General features: G+C 45.6%; 2 protein-coding genes across 2 annotated transcripts in view; both read right to left on the reverse strand.

Moving 5' to 3' along the window:
• Window positions 1–27507, reverse strand: part of iglon5 (IgLON family member 5) — a 96801-nt gene extending 69294 nt beyond the window's left edge. The window contains exon 1 of the mRNA XM_035163070.2: window positions 26888–27507. Coding sequence (XP_035018961.2) covers window positions 26888–26948 — 61 coding nt within the window. The 5' untranslated portion in view covers window positions 26949–27507. The remainder of the gene's footprint in view (window positions 1–26887) is intronic.
• The window catches only part of LOC118113339 (B-cell receptor CD22), a 1629935-nt gene that overhangs the window by 1370447 nt on the left and 231907 nt on the right, over window positions 1–27581 (reverse strand). The window lies entirely within an intron of this gene.

Here is a 27581-nt window from a genome sequence, read left to right on the forward strand (position 1 = left end):
TACTTGAAAACTGAGTCAAACATTTCCACAAAAACTACTCCTGTGAGATTAGAACAACTGTGGTGAGTCAACTGAAGGTGCAACGTTTCTATCAGAATTAAACTCTCTCTCACATCAGCGCCGCCACAAGCTGAGCACATCTCTCAGTACTCATCTAATTATAAGGGTCAGTCAGCACTGCGGAAGGAAGAGCAAAACTTGGCAGATTTGCATTCATGTCGTGAGTGGAGTTCAGATCATTTGCAAAGCCATCAACTGGATGTCCTTTCATATACGAAGTCTCTGCTGTCCTATCACTCCTACACGCTGGGGATCTTAATGATGGCTCTCTTATTTGCAGTTATTTCAGGAAATTCAACGACTTACTTGCCAGGGTCATGAGCAAAATGAACAAGACAAGCATCTTTGAAGATTATGATAATGGAAACGGAGGGCAAAATTGGAATTGTTTTAAAATTCACCCGCACGTTCCACATCTTATTATCCTTCCACTTGGCAGCCACCCATTTTCAAAGGCGTGATAAAAATACACATTAGATACATCCGCCGCCGCTGCTGTGTAGCAGAGAATTTTATGGCTTGTAAAGTCTGGCATTTCAGGATGAGAAAAATAAACACTCTTCACAGCAAAAAATAAATAAAAGACAAATCAGAGATCTACAGGCAAGACGGATTCTAGTCCATCCACAAAACAGTCATTAGGATTTACTCAGCGCAGCAGATGAAATACAATCCCACATCATATAATTTACTCTGGTGTTTGACGCTCAATGCTACAGATGTCTATACTGAGAGGAAAATTGAAACCTTCCGTTCTCGGTGGGAAAATGAGTATTCAGTGCTCGATGCAGCGCTGAACTGAGGACCAGATGGTGCAAACATACTTTAAGAGGGAGGATGTTGTTTCAGAAAGCAAACTCATGCAAATCAGCTCCACAGTGAAGCTGTTAACTCATGCAATTTCACAGTGTTTACCAATAACAAATTGGAATGGAACATTAATAGTGCTTTCTTAGCGAAAAGCCCGGATAAGGCTAAGCGTTCAGAGAAATGTGCTATTACAGCTGACCTCAGGAGCGAAATGCTACATTAGCAAATTATGAAGGGTTCAGTCGGTGGCGTGCGTGAAATGACTTGTGAGGAAAGGACACGTTGATGTCAGAAAACACACACACACACACATTAGAGGCCAGATCAGAGGCCGTAACCAACATCCACACACAAGAAGATGTTGGTTACGGCCTCTGATCTCTGGGAACTAAACAAGTAGTGACTAGAACATATGCTCTTACATCAGCTGGGCAGCCTCCAGGGCCACATGCTCCACGGTGTCAATGGCAGTCTGCTTCATCCCAAAAAATTATTCATCTTATTCTGAACCTGCTGCTTCTTTAGCTGCCTCTTCCAACCACTAATTAGAATCACAGAACACAGTGTTTGCATACATGTGACAATGTTTTGGCAGGAAACAAGGGTTTGGATGTGAGCAGAAATAATCTAACAACGAGTCCCTCTGGTTTTATGTAGTTTTGAATCTGGATCAAGTCTTGCAGCATGAAGCTTTATGACTTGACAATACTTCCAAAAATGTTGCTTTTCCTCATCCCCAACTCCCCCACGCTCGATCCCTATTTACCTTGGTGGACATCTGTGCAGCAGTAGCTGAAGGAGTTTGGAAGGACACTGCAGATTGTCGGGGAAGACAGGTGGGTATACGGTATGCAGAGGTGTGAGGCAGCCAGGTGCTGTGAAGTGTGATGCTCTGCCCTCCCAGCTGATGATCAAACACGAGCATAACTGCCGCTGATGACCATGGCTGCCGGCCAGACTGAATGCACAACGTGGACTACGGTGTCAGCAGAGATGACGCATATCAAAGCAATGCCGGCAAGAAAAATACAATTACCGCTGGCACCACAACAACAACTGAATAATGTCTCATCAATTATCTATAAAGTCCTTGGTCTGCTTTCGCTAACCTTGAGTTCCCAGATTTAGTCGGTAATGACCGCTCTTTGGTCCCACATTAAACAGAGGCTTTTTACGACTGGGTATTACTTTCTGTGGAGGAGTTAGAGAGAGAGAATCTGTCGTTGCAGACATTGTTAATAATGTCTTGTGGGATCCTGAGGACTCCTGATGTCGATCCAGGGGGGATCCACCGACTCCACACTGGAGCTCAGGATAACTCCTGCTAATAATTTCCTTTTGATAGAATTAAACTCTCTGTCGGACGATTATCTATCACGTCAAGTTATGTGCATATACGTCTTCCAGGGAAGCAGAGAGAGAGAACTTTTCCCTGTTGGCAGTTACTGAGAAAGCTTTGTCAGAGGGCTCTTATAGAAAGAAATGATTGAATGGGAGATAGCTGTCATGGTATCCCAGTCTGGTGCTGTGAATAGACCGCCCTGTGGACCACATAAGAAAAGACCATTCATTGAATGGACATGATCTGTCACCCTGGATGCCATCACACAACGGGACATACTGTATCACATACAGGCAGACAACACAACCAGAGCTACACGTTTCCAATGCAAAGCAAATCAAATGCAGTTCAAGCCCATAATTTACAGATGATGAATAATGGAGGGGGGAAAAGGAATGAAATATCAAATCAGTTTTGTTTTTTTTTAAATAACAAAAGAAACATGTAAACAAAGGGAATATGTTCAGAATGTATTCGCTGCGTAATTCAGTCAAGGGCACAGGAGAGCATGAAATGTTTCAATCTTGTTTCAAAGGAACCACATCGTAAAGCCAGTTAAAGGATGTATTTTTGCTATATTCTATAGAATTGTGCTCATATTTGTGAGGTAATGGTTTTCAGAAGACAGTGCACAGACCTGTGATGCATTCAGGAAGGTAAAACTGCTCCCGACTCTATCTTTGACCATTAAATCCCATTATTGAAGTCAGCATTTCGTGCAGTATTCATCTCTCATAAAATTGTATTGACAGTAATGTCGTATATTTTGTGTGCAGCTTCCCCTGTGTGGTTACTGTGCACGTTGGCTTACAGACCTGGTGCATAGGTGTATTCCATTGTCGTGGAAGACGTTCCCTACAGTAAAAAGCACTGAGAGATCAATGCGTGCAGGGGCACCACCTGTGCTGCCGGGAGCAGCACTAAAAGCCTCTGTGTCTCGTCTGAAGACGGAGATGACATCCCCGGGGATTCGCCTTACAGCAAAAAGAGGGAGGACCCCCCTCCCCCTGCATCATCAAGTTATGTGCATATGTCTTCCAGGCTATGCAGGGAGACTGAACTTTTTCCCTGCAGGCAGTTACTGAGGGAGCTTTGTCAGAAAGAAAAAAAACAAACAGTTGGAATGAATGGGGGATAGATGTCATGGTATCCCAGTGCTCTGCTGGCAAAGAGTAGCCCTGTGGACCACATAAGAAAAGACCTCATTGAATGGACATGATCTGTCACCCTGAATGCCTTCACATGAAGGGACATGTTGTATCGCATCAGGCCACACGGCAAACCCAGAGCTATATGTTTCCAATGCAAAGCCATTCAAATAGAACTTTATTTACATTTAAAAATGAATAGGGGAGAAAGAACTTGTCATGAAGCCATGTTCACTAAAATAACAAATTCAAAGGAAAGAATCAAACCCTACTTAACAGAAACATACACTATAAACTATAATCGCTCTCAGTAGAACACAAACATCTGCAATAGTCCACTTATTAGATATCTGTCCCCTAAATGTGATCCATAGTGATCCATGAATTAATCCCTGAAATTTGTGGGAAATATAAAAAAATATCCGATCTCACAATGTAAATAAACAATCAGGAAGCCGGAGTAAAACGCACACAGGCACAGGGAGAAACTCCAAACACACGAAGACCTCGGCTGAACCGGGATTCACACCAGGGACTTGTTACAACTGCATGACCATGATGCCCCCAAACCAATGGAGGAAAACATAACCTCCTTGGAAGATGTAATTAAAAAAGGGAGTTTAGAATTTCCGTTGAAGGACACAGGGGAACACTGAATGTTTCAAACTTGTTTTAAAAGAATCACGTAGTAAAGCCAGTTAAAGAATGTATTTTTGCTCCAAAACCCTTAGACATAAAAAAGGAAAAATAAATTTCGTCTTCGTGAGCTAATGGTCTGCAGAGACCGGAGAATCACTGTGATGCATTCAGGGAGGCAAGAGCACCCTGCACTGTCTTGGATCATTCATTTCCATTAGTGAAGTCAGCATTTCATGCAGTATTCATGTGTCGTAAAGATGTATCGACAGCAGCGTCACATATTCTGTGTGCAGCCTCCACTGTGTGGTTCCAGCGCACGATGTCTTATAGACATGCCTGGTTGTCTTCCATTGTCACGGCTGACGTTCCCTACAGTAAAAAGCACTGAGAGATCAATGCATGCAGGGGCACCACCTGTGCTGCCGGGAGCAGCACTAAAAGCCTCCGTGTCTCGTCTGAAGACGGAGATGACATCCCCGGGGATTCGCCTTACAGCAAAAAGAGGTGAGCCCCACACCACCCCAACATCACATCTACATCGTACAGTTTATCCACTGCGGGGAAATCTGTGCGACTGCTCATAGCTACTCAGTTAATTCTCCTTTTTTTACTTGTGTGGTTTGAGCATAATTAACTTCCTGTAACAAAGGGCTCCACCGCCGTTGCCTCGCAGCCTTATTGGGTGAGCTCACGGCGTGATAGTACCAGCTGAATGTCACGCTCTCCTTGGGCCGATCAATCCAGGCGATCAGATATCAGACACCTGAGGGATGGCTCCAGCCACAGATCACTCACACGCAGACTCGCACGAGGCACGCCGCAATCACAATCAAAACACATTGCCGGGCGCATTGCAGGCACGTACACAATCACGGAAAATCAACACAAACATGCACTAAACCGTGACTGGGGCCAAGGACAGCAGACAGACGTGCTGGGGCGAAAGCTTTACTTCTCAAGCGTTTTTTGTCTTCCTCCAATTTCATATTGACATATTATTATTTGCATGTCAGCTTGATGAGATGACGCCCATGTTGATAAGACCCTGTGTTCAATGCAATTGCTGCACTTGTCACATGCTTGCAGACTGAATATTGCGCACCTTGCTCAAGGTCACAGACAGTGGTTTTCCCTCCGGGAGGAGACGGAGGCGGACGTGCAACTCGCTCTGTTCACATGTCGACATTTTTGGCTCTAGTGCCTCTGTAAGAAGTCGTGGCCTTTGGGGGTGAAAGTGGTACAGACGACAGCAACCATTTTGTATTTGCTTTTATTTGTCATTAACAAAACACAATCAACACATTCAGTCTTGCCTCCCTGGGCGTGTTGATGACAATCATTCTGTGAGCCGATCACCTGCCTCTGACCTAGAGGGATAACAACAGCTCCCTCATGTTAATCTATGAGAGGATGCTGATTACAAAGTTATACACCGTTCACTACTCACTAGGTCCTAGGATTTTCACTGTGGAGAATGAACGCTTCATTCGTCTAAATAAAACTATTGTCATCCCTCCATCCATCAGTATTTGGTTTCAAGACAGTCAGTAGTTTTCTTTTCTCTGCCTCCCCAGCTCGATCAATACAGTCAGCAACAATACATGAGTCGAGCTGCCCTCTGTGTCTTTATCTTTCACCTTTTCTTCGTCTTCTTCTATGATTCTCCCTCATCCTCACCGTACAATGTGCAGACGTCTTTTCAACTCTGACCACCTCATTATCCCTCTACTGCCAATTCTTTTACTCCCCCCTAACTTTCATTTGCACGTCTCTCCACGGAGGCTAACAATACTCTTCAGTGTTTTCCGTCATCAGCAAAGCGTGTTCCCTTGACACTGCCATGACTTTGCCTCTCCATTACAACAAATACTCGTATTATTCCCCGTCCGTCTTTCTTTCTCCCCATTCTCGGCACTCTCCCTTCACGTCCTCTGTCTCAGTTCTGTTGCGTAATATAAATGTAGGGGGGGGTGTTGGGAACACAGCCATTCTCTGTGGCGAATCCACAACCCCTCTTAGCACAAGAGGCAGGCTATGGTGGACAGGCTCCGGTCTCCCACTGAGCCGTAGTGCAAATCCGCCCGGGGAATCACATCAAACAGAATTGCCCTCATGTGTCATTTGTGTGGAGAAAAAGTGTGACTAATAATCCTCGCAGATGTACTTCCTGTAGGAGGTTCACAATCATTAATTTGCGTAGCCGACTGCGACTACAGTTCCTCGGAGAATCCTACCACAGGTCCCCGTGGATGATGCGTCGGACAGTGCTCAGACTAACTCAGACTAGTGTGTTTTTTCTCTGGGTGACTTAGCAGTCAGGGAAACACTGGTGAGTAACAAGCGGTCCAGCGAAGTGCGACTCTAAATCAATCCCAATCTGAGCATGTCCACTTACTCTCGTCTCCCTCCGCTGCCAACATATTGAGCAAGCATCTTCCTGGATTCTGAGGTAATCCAATAAATAATGCATCATGGGGATACCATTATGTGCTCATTTGTGCAGATGCATCGTGCTCCCTTCGAGGAAACACAGATCGGAAACTCGAAACCCTGCCCTCTCTCGGCTTCGCTTTGTAAAAAAGTTCAAATCAGGCTTATGCAGGAAATCAAATGAAAGTTTTGTTTTTGGTCTCACGGCTGTGGAGAACACAGACTCTCGCTTATCTGAAGTACAACAGCAGAGTGAATAAGAAGGTCATATCATTCAATCTTGGGAGCTTGGGATTTTGTTACTCAGTTAAATTGGGAAAGAGAATGAAAAGGCAGAAGATAGTCTTGGAGCGCCTGGGAGATGCATAATTTCTGCTTTCTCTGGTTCCCTTTCTGAAGGGAAATGGGCTTAGGAATTCAATCAGCTTTGGAGAGCCAAAGCTGTGTGTGATCAAGCTCTGCCGTGGTGTCTGTGTCCTGCGAATGTGAATGAGAAGAACAACAAACAAACAAACAAACGCAAACCATGAAACACAGAAGACGGGGGGAAAAAAGAGAGGATGCGTCCAACGTAACCGCAGCGTAAACATAATGCAGTGTCATTAAAAAAAGAAGTGAGGATGTCCTGGCTGCAAGCCCCTGAGTTACTCTTTCAGGAAATAGAAACAAAATTAAGCCTACAAAACTCTTTTTCTCGTTTTCTTTTTACAAGACCGCATCTTCTTGCCATCTGGCTCAAGCGCTTCAATCTCTGTTACACCTTTACGCTGTTGGCTGAACACAAGCAAGTGCTGTGGTATTGATCCAGTCGTATACCCCTTTTATTATCTCCTCTCTCCATCCAAAGGCAGCTTTCCGCTTTGATAGCACCACCGTCGCAGAAAAGCATAAATTCTCAAGCCCATTTGCTGCGAGGGGGCGGATAAATGGATGTGAAATCAAGTCTTGAAAAGCCAACATGGCATGGTGGGGGGAATTTTAGTCTGAGCTCATTAGGAAAAAGCATGTTTCCCTCTCCGTGTATGGCAATCTGCTGATGGATTTTGTTTGTCTCTCTTTGGCTCCCACATATTTCCTGAATGCGTTTTAATTGAGAATGTTTGTTTGAGGGGGTTTTGTTCGGCACATATTCTGTTTGGCACACGAGCCGTGGGAGAAATGGAGCCTGGCCTCAGCTTGTCAGACTCACAGTGGGCCATAGAGGAGGTGAGGAAGAGGGTCCAGAAGCTTCTCGGTGCTTGGTGACAACAGGGCACCTGTGTGTGGGGGCGACCAGAGTAAATAGGGCTGTGTGGAGTCACAGAGCTGCCCTCATCAAAGCCGTCCCTCTCTCAGTTTGCTGTCACAGTTTCTAACGTCCTCTGTCGCTGTTCTGTCCGGCCTGCATGGCTGCACTGCACTAATGTGAGTGGGAGACAGCCCCACAAGAAAAAATCCATAAGACACCGTCTGCAACACAATATTATATTAAATCAGTTTGTGTGCGAGTCCTGAGGCGCAGTGGGTTGGAATCCACAATTCAAGAATTGAAACCCTTGCACCATGTTGCCTTTAGGACCCGCTGTTGTTTTTAAGTTCAGAGAAAAAGCTGCACAGGTAAGAAACGGTCCAGAAGGTGAACAGCGCCTGTTGTTTGCTTTGAATGTACCTGCACAAATGCTCACCCACCCCTGTCTCCTCCTCCTCCCTCCTCCCCCCTCCACATCTGAGAAGAACTGCACATGTGAAAAGAAACCCAGAGGTGCAACGTTCCAACAGGTAATAAGATTCACGAGAAGCAGGAATTCCTCTCTTAGCTTTCCTTCCTCGTGGATGTGCCACGCCTCAGGGGACTGCCATGCATATATTACATTACCGCACATGGATTAGCATGAGATCGTGGAAGCACATATGCATGTGTGAGTGTTGCTTTTTGCATCTCTATGTTTGCCTCCATGCTGCCCCACCCTCGGAGAAACTCGTACCCGCAGAAGATGCTCTAAGGTCTTGATCTTCTACCTTCACGTGTTTCATCCCCTCCTCCTCCTCTGTACATATTTTCCCAGAGCTGCAGGCCACCTCCAATTAGGAGAACTACACTGCTCCCCCACTGCAGGTCCGGCCTGGTGTGCATATCCTACCCTCCACATCGTGGGATCGCAGTGAGGGGGACGCGTGACTGCTCATGATTGAGCCCTCTTTAGCTAACAGGTGCTATTATCTCTGCAAACCTGCTCCGGCACCTCGCACTCATAGTACCAAGCAGAAAGTGTAAAAGATGAACAAATGTAGATATTGTCCAATCACAAGGAGAGGCACAGTGGGAAATCTCACAGTGAGCGAACATTGACAGTGCAGCTTTTGGACTTCAGGATAAGAGCTAAAAGAAATCTGATCTTCAAAAGTGGTGGTGGTGGTTTTCTGGATTTGTGTCGGCAAACCCTTCCAGCTCTTCTGGCCTGAACTGAATCGGTGTGAAGACATGAAATCCATGCTGCATTTTTATGAATGAAAGTGGCCCAGTTATCGAAACGCTGTCCTTGAATTGGGACGAGGTGGGGAGAGCTTTTGTTTCAGACAGACTCCCTGTGAAGCAGCCCAGAAATAACCCAGAACCTTCCTCATTTATCAGGACAACACATATTGGTTTGTAATTTGGATGGGTTCGGCTGGCACTTGATAAATCCTGCAAGATGCCTGGTGAGTTCTTGGCTCTGTTACCTTTTACGAGATTTAATTGCTGCCTCTCTCCATGCCCTCCCACTTATTGCTCTCTCCACCTCGCCACAGCTTCTTCCTCCAGGTTTCGCCTCCGCTCCCCCTCCATCCAAATCACAGTGTTTGCCCCTGTAACCCCTGGGTGAGGGATGATTACACCTTCCAAGGCAGATATTGAACTGAGAGCTTGGCCCTGACCTCACTCGCACACCTCCACCTCCACCCACCTAGACTAACAAATGTGAGGCAACACCGGCACGACAGTGGTGTACACCGGATGAATAAATAAACAACAGAATAACTATTCGCTGTAGAATGTACATATATGTAACACCGTGTTGGCCTATGTTTTGCTCGTTGATAACTACATGCAACACACCAGCCGCTCCCGCTCCCCAACCCCAACCAACAAAATCAGATTGGATCTGCCAGGACAGCGAACCAAAGGCTGCATTTTCTAATTCTCTACGCCCTGAGGATAAATGACAGGTAGTCAATGCCCTGCTTCTCTGCATGCTCCTATATCTCCCACCGAGTCAGCAACAAACTCATTTTCCCCACTAGAAAAAAATAAAACATAAAGACTTCCAATAGTTTGCCTAGCGAACTGAGAGCAGGGAGACGGAGAGAGAGAGCGAGAGAAGTCGCTATAAACAGCGAGGGGAGATTGAGGTTGAGGGCAAGAAAGAAATGGGGGAAAGATGTGATGGATTGAAAAGAAGGGGAAGGGCGGTTTGAAGTGAGACGAGATAGCATCGAGGTGGGGGCGAGGGAGGGCAGAGAAGGAGGGGAGGGGGGGGCTGCATTGAGAAAGCGACACACTTTTCGGGGCTTATTTACACGTAGCTGCCAGTATGACAGGTAATTTGGGCAAATTCTCCACAGAGCCTGCAGCAGACGGCGGGGGGATAAAGACGAAAAGAAGGGAGCAGGAGAGAGAGAGAGAGAGAGAGAAAAAAGAGAAGTGAGGGAGGAGGGAATGAGGGAACAAGCACTGAGGGGGGACGTGCGCAGACTACCTGACACGGCCTGAGTTGGGTCTGAGAGCAAGACAACAAATGGGTTTCCAGATTCCAATCAGAGGAGAGGGGTGGGATAGGAGGTGGGGGCAGAGCGATGGAAGGATGAGGGTGCGCTGGGAGGAGGAGGCTGAGACGGGAGTGGAAGTCATCCTGTTGACGGTGTCTGATCATTTTATTCATCTGCAGCGAGGATGAGATATCAAAAGCACATTTTTATTCAATTTCTCTTTTCCTGTTGAGGCTGAAAGATCAAGCAGAAGACGGGAACAAAAATATATATACGCATTCAGATCTCCTGATTTATGCAGACTCTGATTTATTCACTTGTTTGTCTAACGTGTGCTTCGTGTGCGTGAAGGCAGGTGTGCGTGCGTTATTTGGCGTGCGTGTGTGCGTTCCTCTCCGGGCACTTCATGTTGTTAGACTGTATTTATAGAAATGTCTGTCAGTGTTCAGAGCCAATTAGAAAAAACACTTGTTAATGGAACAAGCGCTCGCCTTCCCGCTGCCGTGTGGCTGCGATGACTTAAATCCCCATTTTGCAGCAACGGCAGCAGAGGTGTGGTTGCCGGTAAGGGAGGCGGCGATGGAGGAGATAAGGAGGTGTCTGTCCCCGTGGGTGGAGGTCCCCTCAGGAGGTGCACTGGACCCTCTGCTGGCCTCCGCTTCCTGCGGTGACTCATGCTTTGTAGGAGGAGGAGAGCATACCCTTTGTTGGCCTTTTCACCCCGCCCCCTCCTGCGCTCAAAGCCTCAGGCATCACAGACGTGACCCGTCCTTCTCTTGTCACACACATACACGTGCTGATGCAGCCATCCGCACATGCTGCACACACACACACACGAGCACGCTGATGCACCACAGTCCTCATATCAGTCTCCAGGGATTCACCAAAACTCACACTGAGAATAGGCCTGGTTAACAAATTTGCCCATATTCGTGCTGCGGATACACACACATACACACACACACACAAACACACTCCACCCTTCCAATCCAAGTGCACCCCATCTGCACCCGACACAACTCCACGCAGAGCAGTGCCAGACAGCAATCTCACAGTTTATGACAGAGTAGAAGAGCAGTGCAGCTCCAGCACATAAAGATGAAGAGATGGAAGGGGGGGTCACTTTGAATAAAATAGAAATGGGGAGCAGATGGGTCGAGAGAGAGGAGCACCCAAAGGCACAGAAAGAGGCTTCACCAGAAAAACACATGGACGCGTGTTTGATGGAAGACTTTCTGTACAGTGATGTAAAGTGCTAACAAAAGGGAACATAATGCCACATCTGGATTGTTGTGACAGATTCCAGAGGAGGCAGCGTGGATGTGGAGAGGGGTGAGAGCGGGCCGGGGGGGAGGCGGCTGGTGGCGGTGGGCTGAAGAATGAATGCAATGAAACATAATCAAAGACAGTAAGAGAAGGGATTACCTCCTTTGCTTCAGTGGAGTATGTAATTGTAGTAAAAAACACTGCCTCGCTACGACAACAAAACACAAATGTGCCGCAGAGAGCCGCGTGTGTGTGTGTGCGTGTCTGTGTGTGTGCGATGCTGGGAATTAGCAGCAGTGGTGAATATAGAGATAACAGTGAGGAGATGGGGAGGAAAGATTGAGCTGATTATCAGTGTTGATGATGACAGTGTTGGTGGCTATCATAATGAAAGGGGTGAGGATCAAACGTGGCGTAATGTCTTCATGATATGACAAAAAAAAGATGACTTGATTAAAATTGCTACTGATCCCAGTGATGATAGGGGTATTTTGTGGGCATGAATCTAATCACAGAGATTCAAGGTTTTACATATTCTGCTCTAACTCGGTTTAGCAGGAAAGTTGTTTTGCATCAATTCCCTTTTGGATTTGTTTCCGTTTTTATGCCCTATATGACTTCATGAATATTCAATTAACGTTGCTGCCCTAGGGTATCAACACTGGTGTCACTCACTGCCTTTTATTTTAAATCTAGTATGACTACGAACCCCTACAAATTAAATTAGGCCTACATGGCTGTTTTATACCTACAGAAGCGAATTATTACTTTAAGCTTTTAAGCTTTTCCACCCTTTTTACTCCTCTGTCAGTGAAGGTCCCGTCCCAATTCTTGTCACCCATACTGATGAGCTGTCCAACATCTAGCCCGAGGCTGAGGTAACCAGCATCCGGAAAAGGCCAGTGCAGGTCTGGTAGAGGAGGGAAATGGAAATTGGAAACAGATAAATAAATTGTATAATTTCAAACCAAAAAAACATGGTTCCGTTTTTTTTTAAGCTAATGCCATCTGGTGGTCAGTTGAAGAGCAACTCAAGTGCCAGGCAGGGCAGGCTGATTTGAGAAGGGATCGTTACTCTGGTCCCTGGGCATGAGGCGAGGGGTATTACATTATGTCGTCTGGATCGAGAGTATCAAGTGTTGTGAGTTGGGAGGACCATCGTGTCGGTTAATGCCTCAGTCATGTTGTATGCTTATATGATCCTCTTACATGCAGGAAATCAAATTACAGTTTATAAGCCTGTTTTCACTGACTGAGGATAGAGGACAGATGACAGACAAAAACAGATAGAGGATGAATAATAGAGGATAAAGGAGATAAAGAATAGAGGACAGAGGATAAGGGATAGAGGCTAGAGGCTAAAGGAAATAGTTAACATAATGAAGGCTAGAGGATAAAGGCTGGAGGATAAAGGATGGACATATATAATACAGGACAGAGGATAGAAGATAAAAGATGTAGAATGGAGGTTAAAGGCTGGAGGCTAGAGGCTGAAGGAAAAATGCAACATAATGGAGACTTAAGGCTAGAGGATAAAGGCGACACTTGTTTACCTAGCCCACATTGTTTATGCCTATTAATTTACTGTTTCTTTTATTGGTATCAAATATATCTTCTTCTTTTCTTTTGCAAACCAAGCTGTAAACTTTCTATTCGAAGTTTAACTATTATCATCATTATTTTTTTACTAATCATCAACCTCAGCAAATGAAATATGCCCCAAAACCTTTAAAACGTTATTAAATTGAAACTTTACAGACACAGGAGGAGGATAGAACAGATTGATGAGGTAGGAACATGATTAGCGGAATAATTTTAATGTCAAAATTTGCATATTTTAGGTGTCGGATACACATGTACCAATCTGATTATGTTGTCGTACTGCCTCTAACTGGATGCCCTGTACGGGGCGGACCGTACTTGCGTAAACAAAGCTTTGATTAACTGATCTTTACTCTGACCCCAATCTTAGGAAAGCCCTGATATTGCCCCAACTCTGCGTTGATTTACACAGGTAATGTATTGCAAGGTCATCTGTCAACCCTGTGTAATTAACTGGGAGGCCTGAAAATGCGCCTTAAGGATACCATTAACCCATACGAGCCTAACAAGGCTGTGCAAACACAGACTAAATACACCAGCAAACACACATCTGCGACTGGAGTGAGTGGGAGAGCAGAGAGGAAAATCCATTTCATGAATATTGGATTTCATTATGAGGGTGAAAAAACAGCTTTGCTGTGGATCATTCTTTAATGACCCAAAGTCCACTGCATGAATCTTTTATTAGTGGCTGTCTGTTTGATATGGGGGAAGGTATGAGAGAAAAGAGAAAAGGGGAAACCATTTCCCCGGTGTGTTTTGATGGACCATTAGAGGAGACTAGGGCTGAGCACCTGGATCATGGTCTCTCAAATATCAATCTTTTGGACAGGTAAGTGATCCGGTGGCAGATTCAAGAGGAGGCCGAGTGGGGATTCAGGGCGCAGACACACTTGTTGCATTTTCTCTTATTTATGGAAACCTGGAGAAACAAAAACTATTTTTGGGTGAAGATTCAATGTTTGGTGTTTCCCTTTGAATGTTTGATGCTGGGCTTATTTCTCAGTTTAGCCCTCGTATCGTTTTCAATGACGGATGAGTCTCGCAGCTGAAAACTTCTCCTCCCCTCCAAACTGATTCTCATTGATTGGCCAAGAGGTCACACTCTTCACTTTACTCCTCATCTCTCAAGCTACTATTCCACCAACCTGCAGTTTGGTTTGTCGCTTGCAATTTACAAACAACTCATCTTTCTGGATTCAATTTTCTGATCCTATTTTTTTCGTCTCATATTTCTGAAAAAGATTTGTCAATAAAGCTAAAACGCTAGAGAACATGATGTTAGTTAATATTAGTCAGTGAAGGGCCGCTGAGTAAATCTGTCAGCTTCAGTAATGTTGTGACTCTGCTGCTCAAATCAGGATTTAATCAAAGCACGTCTGTATTAAATGATGCAGACAGTAATATCTGAAAGGGAATATATGAGATCAAAGGGCCAGTGTGCGCACAAGATCAAAAGCTTGAAAATTAAACATATTACTTATCACTTGTTATTAAAGTAAATGCCATATTGGTATTTCTTCATTGAATTTTGTTCCAGCAGTTGGAGGCAGAGCTGGAGTTGCAGAGCGACTTAAAATCCGCAACTTCAACGGAAGATGCAGGTGGAGGAACACAGGCATGAAATGAAAGTGGCAACAAGTCTGGCAGAGCTAATAAATAAAACAACCAACCACAGCCAGCACAGCCCTCCATACGGTGTGTTTCTGGCTCATCCATCCTTTGTGCACAACACAGTGCATCCCATGAGTGGCTTTACCCTTTCCAGCCCAGCCAGTTACCTCCTGTAAAGCTGGGTACTTCAGGTTCTGCCTTCTTCTGACCTTCATACAAACACGATTCATCATTTCACCCGGACTTTATGCATGATGAATCCATTCAGGGCCACCTTAAAGTCAGTAGTTTGTCCGGGGAAACTTTTTTAAGAGGTATAGAAAGAGAGATACTATTCGTGCAATTTTTCAAAAGGCATATTTTCCTTGTTTTCATGTTTTTCATTATCACTGCCAATCCCCTGAAGTTGTGCACTCTGATACGCACGGATCCCTCACTGGCGTCCCACCAGCCAACACTCAAATCTGTCCAATGGCGAGCGCATGCAGCCAAGCTGGAATCACTACAGTCAGTGATCAAACTTGCATCTTTGAAACGGTTGGTGGATGTTTTTAACCAAGAATCCCTCGGGTAAAATACTAAGTGAATCCTTTTCACATATTTTTTACACAGAAAAATAAACATGTGACCAACTGTGAGCATGATGTGTCAAGTTTAATCAAAATATGAGGCGTTGGAGATGTTTCACTTATCAAATTTGTGTTTTTAACAGGGTTGGTTTTATTTATATCTAATATTGGCAGTTAATGCTATTTGTGAAGCTTGTTCCTGGTCGTACAGAATGAGGAACCATCATCACAACTCAACGTTTGGTAGATGTGGGTCATGACGGGTTCATAACCTGTCATGACATTTTACATTGTTTTGGTTGTAAACATTAATCCTTTGGTTGTAAACATTAATCCTTTTGTAATTAACAACTAATAAAATGACATGTCAAGGGTCTTTGTGAAGGGTTTTGTCTGGAATGCAATTTGAGCCACATTGTTCAATACTGTACGATATCTGCAAACATTCGCGTAAATTTGAATTATGCTACAGCGGCTTTATGCAGCAGGGGAGGCGCAGCTTTTTTTTTAACGATTTGAGTGGTTCCCCAGGTCATCAGATTAGGCACAGGAAGTTGACAACTCTCTTAACTCTTCTTTTCACCTACGTCCATATCCCTGTGGGCATCAAGCTGCCTCAGAAGAAGCAGATGGATGGCCTGAGGTTGTGCGCTCATGTTTTGGGAGTGTGAGCTGCAAGCAGGAGGTAGTAACGGGTGAGGGGGCACAGTCAGAAAGACCGGGGGGGTCCCAGGGCTGAGCGGCAAAGCATAACTTATAGAACACAAACCGGCTTCCTTTTATATTATAATGAATGTGGATCCTGCTATAATGCAATTCCATCCCCTTCATGTTTGACTGTGTAATTGCTGTCCCCTGAATTGAAATGTTGCAGTTTCTAACACAGTATTTCAAAGCTATCCCGTCTATTTGGCTTGACAACTTATGTTGTGCCATCTTTGCTTTCAGCCTGAACAGCACATATAAAAGAGAATCTCTGCTCATTTAGAGATCCTTGCTTAGAAGAAAATCACTGCGCTACATCAAACTGCACTGTCAAAACGCTGACAACCGACATCTATATACTTCATAATAAAAACCCTGCCGTGACGCAAGGAGCAGAAATGAGGCACTAAATGACAGGAACTGGCTAAAGAGCTGCTCGTTCAATAAGTGACATCCAACGTATTTGCTTAAGTGCATCATATTCGGCGCTTTATTGTAAGTTACAGTGACAGGTTTTTAATAGAGTGAAATTCATTACATACAGTAAATGTCATTGTTTTCATTGTCTGCAATAATTGAACCTCAAGGCGTCTCAGAACTATCGCAAATCTTCACATCAAATCACCACACAAAAACCAGAAAAAAACCCTCATTAAAAGGAAAATCAATGGCAACGGCAGAATTTACTTCCAACATTTTTTCGATTTATAAAAGCTCTTTGGGGCTGAATTGAAATACGTGTTTATTTTGTTTGGGAACTTTTGCACTTTATTCTGTCCCGTCACACACAAAAAAAAAGAATGTGAACAGAAGAGCAGTGTCAGTGAGGCTGGAACATGATGGATTCGTGAGAGGATGAGTCACATCGGCCTGATTGAGAAAACACCTGCACTGTCTGCCCCACATTTGTCATGTCTGATTTATCCGCCTCGCTGCAGCAACCAAATCAATTCTGATTAAAGCTGTCAGAGCCAAAATAACAAACAAATGTTACTGAAGGTTTGATAAAGCAGATATTTACCATAAACAGGGCAACACGGAGCCTAATAACAAGTGTGGAATTGAGCTGTTTATCTTCTGTGGTTCAGATATCTGATTTAAATCTTCAATATTAAGGGTCCTGCTCCGACATCAGTCTGATATCGATTTGGTTTTGTTGTTCTGCAAAAGTGCATAATTTTTTAATGCACTTTCAAACCTCCCTTGTTTGGTCCGGAGCCTTCTGACTTTCCAGTTAGTCCGAACTTAAAGAACAGGTGTGAAAGGTGCGTCGGACCACGGTACGGACCAGAGGTGGCCTCGGTCCGGATCAAACTAAACCATGGTTCGGATCTTCTGCAGAGTGAAAACCTTTTTGGGATAGTTCCGACTTTCTGATCACTTGCAGGACATTGAGAAAGCATTAAACAATAGAAGAAGAAAAAGAGTAGCAGTCTTCTCCTCCGACGATATAATGTTTAAACAACGAGGACCTTCATTTAGCTCATTCAAACTGGTGGCGAGGACTGTGCCTGAAGCTGGGGATACTGGTACCATTGGGACGTTACCAGTGTTGCTGTTTTAGTTTGTTGTTTTACTTTTGGCTAGAGATCTTCAGTAGTCCTGTTTTTGGTCGTCTGTAATATATACTTAGCATTTATGTCTGTAGGTAGTTTAGGGGGATGATTTTTATTTCTTGATTTATTTTTGGTTACAATCATTGTTTAGATAAATACGACTATTATTGTTAATGGACGTTAGATTTGTCTTGGCGTCTCTTTTAATCTTCCCTGGTGTCTAGCGGAGCCGTAGTTTGTTCTTTTAAGGAGGCGGTAAAAACCATTATGATATCACAGTGTCGAGGAAATGAACGAAATGAACCTGTTCATCGATTTTCTCCATTCAAACGGAAACACTACTTCTCACTGGACTGACAACAACTCGACGTCAGTCTACAAACCGATCAATTTCAAGTATAGTTAGACGGCGCCCGCGTGATGACGACGGGACAAACGTATGTCAAACAAAAGTCTTTAATCTGCTTCCTAAATTTCAATGTGAAACCGAATCTAATCATCACATCATTAGGTGTATGACCAAATTTGACATGTTATACAACAGTTTGAAACCATCACTATCACAGAATGTTTTTTCAACCTGTCAATCTACCCAGAGGATTTTCTTCTTTATAAAACTACAGTACATCAGACTCACTGGAGCCTGAATAAAGAAAATCATGTCAACATTTCCAATAACTCTCGGTGTGTCTCCATGTACAGCTGTTGCTGTCAGGTATAGATATTGACTTGTCAGCAAAAGTGTTACATTGGAGTACTGTTGCCCAACATTAAGCAGCTAATTGCCCTTTTCTGACACCTTCATCATTTCTTCTAGGATTTGGAGGCTCGCTGGCCAGATAAAGGTCACGTCGATACAGCCGCTACCCCCTTGATAGGGAGAGAGTGTGATGTTTTGCTGCCGTGACAAAACGATTTCACAGAGTCATTTCCGAAGGGAGGGTTGCTAAAATGTTTGTTTTGATGTGCTAAACCTATTTGGCGCTTCCAGCACTGTATTTGATGAGTATATCAAACATAGCATTAACCCAGAACAATGGATGAGAGGGAATATCTGCTTCAAGCAACTGTTTTCATTGATGCATTGTGCTCGACTATTTGCAAAATCTGCTGCAGCTTGAGCCAGTGGTCAAACATACCACTAACATCTGGCTTTTGTCTGCATGGGAATGGATTAAATCGGCAACAGGTCCCGGGTCAAATGACTCTGCAAGAGATGAAGGTTTGAATTGGTTCCGGGTCTGATCGGCGGTGATGGAAACGAGCTACATCCCGGTGAACGAGCTAATCTGGCAGCGAGGTGAGAAAACTCCTCTAATGGCAATGGGAAAGAAGTTTTTAGCGAGTTTCCACGTTTAAAAAACCTGCTAATTTTAGAGTGAACACCAGCTCAACGCAAGGATGACACATGAGGAATGCTCATTACAGTTTAAACGTGCATCTCTTAAACATAAAGCAATTAAATAAGGACAATTTCGCCAAATTCCGTGATATTCTGTCCTGCTCTCGGCGAGAAAAATAATTAATTGATGTTTTTAAAAAATAATTAAATCGAATTTTCGAGCCAAATACTGAAATTAAATGATATTACACAACATGTAAGACTCATTCACCAACATCCTTCAGCGCAGAAACAAAGCAAATGTGATTGAAGCGCAGTTTGAAAGCAAACGCTGTCCTTGAAATGTCTTTAAATAATTTCTGAGTTGAATGTTGTGCAGCAACACCGAAGCACATCCAAACACTAATGGAATTTCACTCACTGCGTTACAACAGTGGGATGTGCGGCGCAGGCTTTTAGCATTGCCCAATCTAATTAGTGAAATATCATAACACAATAACACAGCAGCATCTTCTCCCAAACCCAATTAATTGTCTATTTTAGCACAAACGTTTGATGAAATCTCACCTAACATCCCACTAACTGCAAAAGCATCACAGCATCACAAATCTGATATTTTGTTTAAAGAAAACATGGCTGTGATCTTCTGCTTCAAAAAATATGTGCAGCAAAACACCCAGAGATGAATCCAAGGTGCATTTATGGGGCTGTCACAGCTAAGTCCTGAGTGGAATTCTGACTAACTGAGTCTTTACTGTCAGGATGTCGAGCTTATGCGGCCACTTTATTACCAGAAAATCCCACCGGCACAGGACAGGTGAATTGTGGGATATCGCTAAATCACATAAGCTCCGAGTGGAGGGCAAATACACTTTCAACCACCGAGCATCCAAGGTTTTGCATGGCATGTTTTCTTTTAGGTATAAATAGGTAGCTGCACATGCTGACAATGTTAAATCATGTAACCTGCGGAGTCTCCAAACCAGTGGGCGCACTGCATGAACATCTTATTAGAGGTGTGCTGCTTTGCTGGAATGACTCCCTAACCAGCGGCATATCACATTAGCACCAGCTCCTTAATGCCGCAATATCACACAAGTGACCCTGACACAATTTCTCGACTCCCACTCACAGCAATATCGCCCCAAATAGTTTTTTATTGGCAGGGTAAGCCGGCCATGTTTTTTTTAATTCGACCCAATCATCCGCGTGCAAAATCAATCCATCTCGATCGCCGCCTGTTGCGGCTCGTCTGAGTCCCTCCTCCACTTCTCCGCCTCACGCCATCTGTCTCTCTTTCCTCGCTCCCTCCCAGCAGCCCTCCTTCAATCGTTTTTTCATAACTCCTCCATTTCTCCGGCCTGTCCACCCTCGTGAGCTCCCTCTGTAGTTTTTTTTTTTCTCCTCCTGCGGTATTAAACATACATATCACACTACACCCGCCGCATGTAATCGTACCAACTCATCAGCTGATGATTGGAGTGTGGCTGCGCTGACACCGGCCACGCCTGATTCATAGCAACGTGTTTGTCCGTCTCTGCCGCTGGCCGGCTCATTATCATTTAGAGCTGCTCGCTGCGCAAACTACACACCCACACGGTCTGTCGCTAACTCCTGACAGGAATAAGAATTATGTGAAAGTCGAGATTCTTATAATCACTATTATGTCGTGCCAAAGTCCAGGGGCCCGGCCTCTCATGAGCCTCTTTCTGTTCCCATAGGAGACGGTGTTGGTATGTGGTGCTCGTTAGCGCACCCTGTGTCACTTCTCCACCCCTCACTCATTCCTTCTCTCTCTGTCTATTAAGGTCTGGAACACAATTATCCCCATTCTCTGTCTCTCTCTTTCACCCTCCATCTCTCCTGCTCACTGTGAATGAGAGTCTGCAACACAATTACCCCTGTTCTCTCTCTCTCTCTCTCCCTCTCTCTCTCTCCCTCTCTCCCCCTTTCGTGCACTTTATCCATCCATCCATCCCTCCCTCTATCTCTCTCTCTCCTCCTCTTATGGCTTCAGGAGGAGTCTGTGAAGGGAGCAGCCACTGAAATATTTATTGATCTGTTTTCCTCAGTTTTATTTATTTCCCTTTCTTCCCTCTTGCCCACCCTTCCCCCGACGCACAGACCCAGAAACACCTCCAGCGCCACGAGATGTCAGAGGCGGCGGCGGGGCTGAAAATCCTCAACATGAAACCATTATTTAGCATTTGTTGCACCCAGTAGTTTTACCTGTGTAAACAAAACAAGAAGCGGGAGGGTGGGATGAAGGCAAATATGAGAACAACGGCAGCATCAGCTACAGCGAGAGCAGCTGCGGCACAGAATGAGACGGGTGGATTGTTCAGCATATTCTGTTGCCTGTATCCGCTGCAGGGGGCTGTTGACAGGAAACACCAAGGTGCTGCTCTTTTTAAAGCAAGTTGTACACATCTTCGGGCTATTGAAGTAGTTGTAGTAGTAGTAGTCATGGCAACAATGCCCTGAGCAATTATAATTACAATGGTAGCAGTGTTGGCACTGGACTAAATGGATTCGCTGATGGATCTGACGTTATCTCTGCGTAATTAAAGGGCTTCCGTGCTATCGTGCGTCCCCGTGGTAAATATCAGGGCAGTTCACCAGGAGTTTTGAGGTTACTCCAATGGCGAGCGATGCAGCCGTCACTTGAAACTAATGTTTTTCTCCAGCCTTGTGTTGTAGGACAAAACTTCCACACACACACACACACACACACACACACAAGAGGGAAGGATCACACACATATAAACACATGCACACACACTGAGAGACAAAACACACACATACACAAAGCTAAGTCCCATCACCAGGCACGGCCTGCATTAGTGCCTAAGCCTTTTCCATTGATTTGCCGGCGAGCTCCTTGTCTTTTGGTAATGAGGACAGGGAGAGAAGCGGGACCCTCGTCCCTGCCGGCTCCCCGAGGACAAGCAGCCTGCACTAATCTGAATTGTGTTTCCAATGATGCTAACTCCCTGGCACAAAAACGACTGGAAGGAAGAAGAATAGAGGAAAGAAAATCACACAGCTCTCTCTCTTCTCTTCCCACCCCCTCGAACATTTCTCTTAAATGTAAAACATCTGCACATTGCGAAACAAGAAAACATCTGTTTTTCACCTTCTCTCTGCCCCCCCGCAGCCTGCTGCTCTATCTGCAGTGTGTACTGAAGCCCTGAAAACCAACGGGGAGAGGCTTCCAATCTGCTCAGGCATCATCGATCCTCCCTAAATGAAGACTATCGAACAGAAATCAATGAAAGTTATTAATATCTGTGCTGACGTGTGCATGTATAAAGACGTCCCCTCGTCTTCCTCATGGCTCGGCTCCATTGGCCGTCCATTGATTTCCTTCTCGTGCCTTCTGAGGGGGGGAGGGTTGTTGGAATTCGTACTTCGCAGTGGTCGAAGTAAAGGAACTATTCCACAGAGTACCCATGCATACATTCATTTCTCTGTGTGGGGGTGTGTGGGGGTGCGTGGGCCGATGGTTGATGTGAGTACATGAGCCTCCACTTATCCCTGCCTCTACAGCCACTCCGCTCCCTCTTGAATGATCCTTCCCCTTCACTAAATAAAACATAACCCCTTCTCGTTTGTTACACCGACAACCCACAGCTCATTTTCATATTCACACCCGGACCGACACACGTCTTTAAGCCGGGACCGGGACGCAGGGAGGACGAGGGGAGGTTGTAACGGAGCGAATTACTACAGTAATTAAACACGGTATAACTACCTGTCCTGGGTTGAAAGTGGTCCCAGTTCCTTTCCATTACACTGAACTCCATATATTAACTGTAATTATAATTGCAAACAAGCCTTGCTGTAATCATTATTTATGACACTGACACTATGTGTAATTGCCAACCAACCCCCCCCCAACCAATATGTGAGGCCCAGTGAAGTGTTTATCAAAACCGACAGGAGAAATCTCAAGGGCAGCGGCTTGGCAACACACAGGCTAACCATCCTCAGAGGATTTGAACCCGTGACCCCCACGCTGACCAGAAACAGTGGCTGCTAACACGAGATATGAGATGCAGAGTTCAGCTCTGGCGCGGCAGGTTGTGGGGTCACCTGCTCACAGGTTATAGATCTCTGTCTGGCCTGTAATTGGAAACGCGGCAGAAGCCCACGGATTCAGGGCACAATAATGAATACGACTCCGAATTATTGTCTGTTCTGGTCATTTGCTTTTGCTGATACCTGCCACCCCTTCATAAAGAGTCTGAGCCGCTTCTTTCAGGGCAGAGGTATATAAACTTCTCAGAGCCAGGTGCAATAGCTTCAAACATTTCTTTTTTACTGCTAATTTACGCTCAGTGCAGTTACCCAAAAAGACAGTCCAAGTTTTACTGCCCTATTGTCTGTGTGCCTATTGTTTTTTTTTTTTACTTGTTCTTGCTTAACTGGCTTTGGTGGGTTTGTTTTTGCTGCAGGACCATATTTCATGAGGTGGTAATAAAGGCTGAATGGAACTGGTCTGTCTTGTTTTTCTTGGGTGGTGTTTTAATTTTGACGAATCGATTCTCTGTGGATTTATATTGAGTTTGCATACAACACCAACCTCACACCTATCTTCCATGCCTGTCAGAACAAGGTCAAAGCACAGTGGCAATTCCTTAAGGCACTATCTCTGCTCCACTGTATGTGGGGAATAGATTCAGGGAATGATGTTGAATGCACCATAGGCCACCACACACCAGTGAGAGAGGGAAAAGTGAAACCCAGGAGAGACCACAGACACACTCCAGGCTGGTTAAACCTCCAACCCCTTGTCTCCGAGGCTCTTGAGACCAAATGCAGACCCAGTCCAACCCTTGCAGATAGATGAAACCTGCCAAAATGGCAGAGCGCTTCTAAGCCAAGCACGGAGAACAACAGCACACACAGAAAACATGGATTTCAAAGGGAGGGAGAAAAAGCAGAGGCCCCCTCCAGAATAGGAGCGCAAGGCATCTGTTGATGCTGGCATCTCCCTTCTCTTCATCCCCAAGCCAAGGCTGGTGATCCAGTTGAGTGTGTGTGGATGTGTGTGTGTGTGTGTGTGTGTGTGTATGAGGGGGCAGGGAAGAAGGGGGATGGCTACATGCTAACATGTGCAATGCGCACTGACCCCACTTGGCCCCCATATGTTGCTGAAACAAGAAGAATGGTGGGCTACAAAGCCACCCTGCCTGTTTTCACCTGTGTTCCTGTCTTGTACACTTCCTCTTCCAGGAAGGCCAATTGTGGCAGTTCACGTTGGTAGGAAGAACCATCTGCTGGGCTGTTTCCATGTTAGATAAATAAATATTCTGTACAGTGTGACAATTGGATCTCTTGCAGTAATTGCATTGTTGGAGATCTGTCGGGCAGAAATCTGTCAGCTAACTATCAAAATACAGGATTAACATGATATTCTCCGAGATATAACCTTAACCGTCCTCTGCTGTGACCCATGTGGCAAAAGCATTTTCCCTCCGAGTCAATGACGGCCCTGTTGTCATGATCAGATCTTGTAGGTTTGTGTCACAACAGAAAATACGTCCGTAAAGGCGTATATTGCTTAATTTCTCGCACGTGTCTGGTCTCATAGATGAAACAGATTTTGATTCATTGCAGACAGCTGGGTGCCAGATACAGGCATAAACTTGTTTTACTCTAGGTATGAGTCTGCACTTGGCCATCCACTCTGCTTGAGTTACAGGTCTCAGACATTTAAAGTAAAAAGGGAGAGTAAATCAGGAAGGGAACGGCATGGTGGCATGCCAGCAGCTGACATCACACATGTGGTTCTGGTTTGTGCGATCCAACGCCAAGCCACTATGTTACCTCTGAATGGCCAATCAGTGTTTTACAGCACAGAAATGGCTTTTTCAACGTGGTTGGCACCGGTCCGCAACAGATTTCATTGTTTCTAAGGGCACCGAAGATAAAACGCCACACTCTCTCCCTCAATAAATATTTGTCCAGCATAAAGTGAAGTGGCTAAATGAGTGATAACCACTGCCAAGAGGAAGAAATGTCTCCAGATGAATAAAATACTGTAGTAGCCGTACAGTCATTCAGAGGAAGTTGCATTATACATCATTAAGCAGACGATAATAACTCACAAACAATCTGCTCGACTGTGGTGGTGAAGCATTTATGCAACCACATACCACAACCGGCCTGACTCCCAGAGGCACTGATAGAAAGGATTAGTCCAGTGCTGCATGATTTATCAAGTATAGCGGATGGTGCCCTTTTAACAGCCATGTTCATCCTTTATAATGCATGCTTTCCACCATAAAAGATGGACATGTTGTGGACCTGCAGCGACTAAGAGTGGCGGGTGAGATCCACCTCCAAGATGAATCCGATTCACATGTGCTGCAATGTGCACGGCTCCCATCAATATCCTATCACTCCTCAATTGTGGCTTGCACGATTGGTAACACCTTCACGTTGCAGAGCCCACAGGTTACAAATTCAGAGGGCTGGAGGCCTGAGAGGAGACTAAATGTGGTTGTGGGGTCGGTCTGAGCGGCGCTGTGACGATTGTGTTTGTGTGCTGTGTGCGTCCTGCAGGGTTGTCCGTCTGCTCTCTGCCTGGTGCGGAGAAGGGCCTCGCTGTGGTGAGCCAACCATGACCAGCTGGGCTCTCCTGCCCGCAAGGAGCTCACGAGCAGGAGGCTATAGCCCCCGTCTGCGTCTGCAGGTTGTTAACCTCACATCTTATTGCTCTGACACATCAATTATTGTTATTAAGGGCTGGAGTAATTTATTTATATAGTGATTTCCCCGAGGATGAAGGCAGGACTAATTGAGCCAGGTGTATTTGTGTGTGAGCGTTCATGGTAGATGGGCAGGGGGATTACAATGCAGGGTGAGATTACCCTGCACAACTAATAGAAGGTGGGACATCCCATGGTGCATGGTGTGGATATTAGAGGTTGACATGATGAAAAATGGGAAATGGTTTTAAATATTCCCCGGTTAATGTTTCCTGTGGACGACAGGAACACATCGACACCGACTCTGGTGTGTAGCTCATAATGAAGCAGTTTGAAATGTCATCTGAATCCTTGCGATTGGCCAAATTATCTACACACGCTTCAAGCTTTTAACTGGAGACATCTTTAGAGCAGATGAATGAAGTGTGCTTGCCTCGTGCCTGGAGCTGTGAGGGAGATGTTTTATGCCGGTGATAAAAGAGAGAATCAAGGGCTTGACTACCCAGTCAGTCAGTTCGTGTTTGACGCCCCCCCAGCCCCCCCAAACCCCAAACCCCCCCAGCTGTCCATCCATCACCATTTATCTCCATGTCTCTCTTGACCTTGGTTTTTGAAGTGAGAGAACAAAACGCAGTCTTTCTCTCGTGTGTCTTGTCTGCGTTGAATTTTTGCACATATACTGACATCTGCCCACCCCCATCCCCTCCTCCCCTAAACACACACACACACACCAACGACCCCCCCACCACCATCCTCTTTTTTGCACTGGTGGTGCGTAGTGTGCGTGGGACCCCGGACCCATTCACGTCACGTAAAGGAATGTCCACAAATGACTGCATGGGGATGGGAGTCTATTATTTTCTTTTTCTCCCGTATAGTAAACAGCTTAACATGCACCGGCCGTCGCGCACATCACCGAACCACGAGGTTGGCTTGGAGATGAACCTGGCGCTGCGCTCTCACGCACACGCTCACGCACGCGGACCCAGCATCGTTCTCTCTCTCTCTCTCTCTCTCTCTCTCTCTCTCTCTCTCTCTCTCTCCCTCCCGACGCTATCCTGGTTTTTATCTATCTGTGTGGGCAAATGGAAAGCTGGAGCGCAGCGGCACGGAGGACACGCGTGATTCACAGGCAGGTAGACCCCCCCCCCCAGCCCCCCTACACCCCAGCCCCCTTCCTCCCCTCTTCTCCACCTCCTCCCTCTTCTCCACCTCCACCCCCTTCTTCTTCACCTCCACCCCCTTCTTCTTCTTCTCCTCCTCATCATTAGTATTCACCTCCACCGCCGTTTTTCAGAAAATGAAAGGCGAGGATGCGTGCGTGGAGGGGCAGCATCGGCAAAGTGGCTCGTAAGAACTTACCTTTCGACAGCAGAACCAGGATCACGCCAGCAAACGCGTTCCACAAGAGGGGGCAGCCCATGATGGAGTTGTGATGGATTTTCCGCTTGTTATTGCAGCCTCGGTATTCCTCCTCTTATCGAGCCGTGGCGCACAATCTGTGTGTGAAGACACGGAGCCAGTGGACGGATGTGAGCAGCAATAGTCCAAACGTTTCTACGAGTGACTGGAAAAAACACCAGTCTTCACTTTTTCCTTGTGATGATGGAGACCAGGCGAGGAGGAGGAGGGGAGGAGGGGAGGGGGGGGAGGCTGTTTATCTTCTCCTGTGCAGAATCTCTCAGCCAGCAAAAAAAAATTATCAGCGCAGGAAAAAACGCAAATATCCCAGACACTTAGTTTGTGCCTTTTTAAGAAAAGAGAAAAATATATGAAAATGCACGAGCAGAAGAAGGTCAATGTGTTGCTGTCCGGTGACTTTACAAAAAGAGGGTTGTTTTTAGGCAGAGAACGGGATGAAGGGTCCGCGCGTCCTGACCAGCCGCGAGTCGCCACTTGTGCCTCAATTAGCCCGTGTGCCTCTGTTGGTATGCAGCGCGTCTCGTCGCTCCGCACTCGGCGCGTCGCAGCCAGCAACACTGAACGCGAGGCGCACAAGACACGAGCGTGATTGACAGCTCGAGCGGGGCCCTTCCTCCCAATCACCGGCCCCGAG

The sequence above is a fragment of the Hippoglossus stenolepis genome, chromosome 8 (assembly GCF_022539355.2).
Source record: "Hippoglossus stenolepis isolate QCI-W04-F060 chromosome 8, HSTE1.2, whole genome shotgun sequence".
Classification (NCBI taxonomy): domain Eukaryota; kingdom Metazoa; phylum Chordata; class Actinopteri; order Pleuronectiformes; family Pleuronectidae; genus Hippoglossus; species Hippoglossus stenolepis.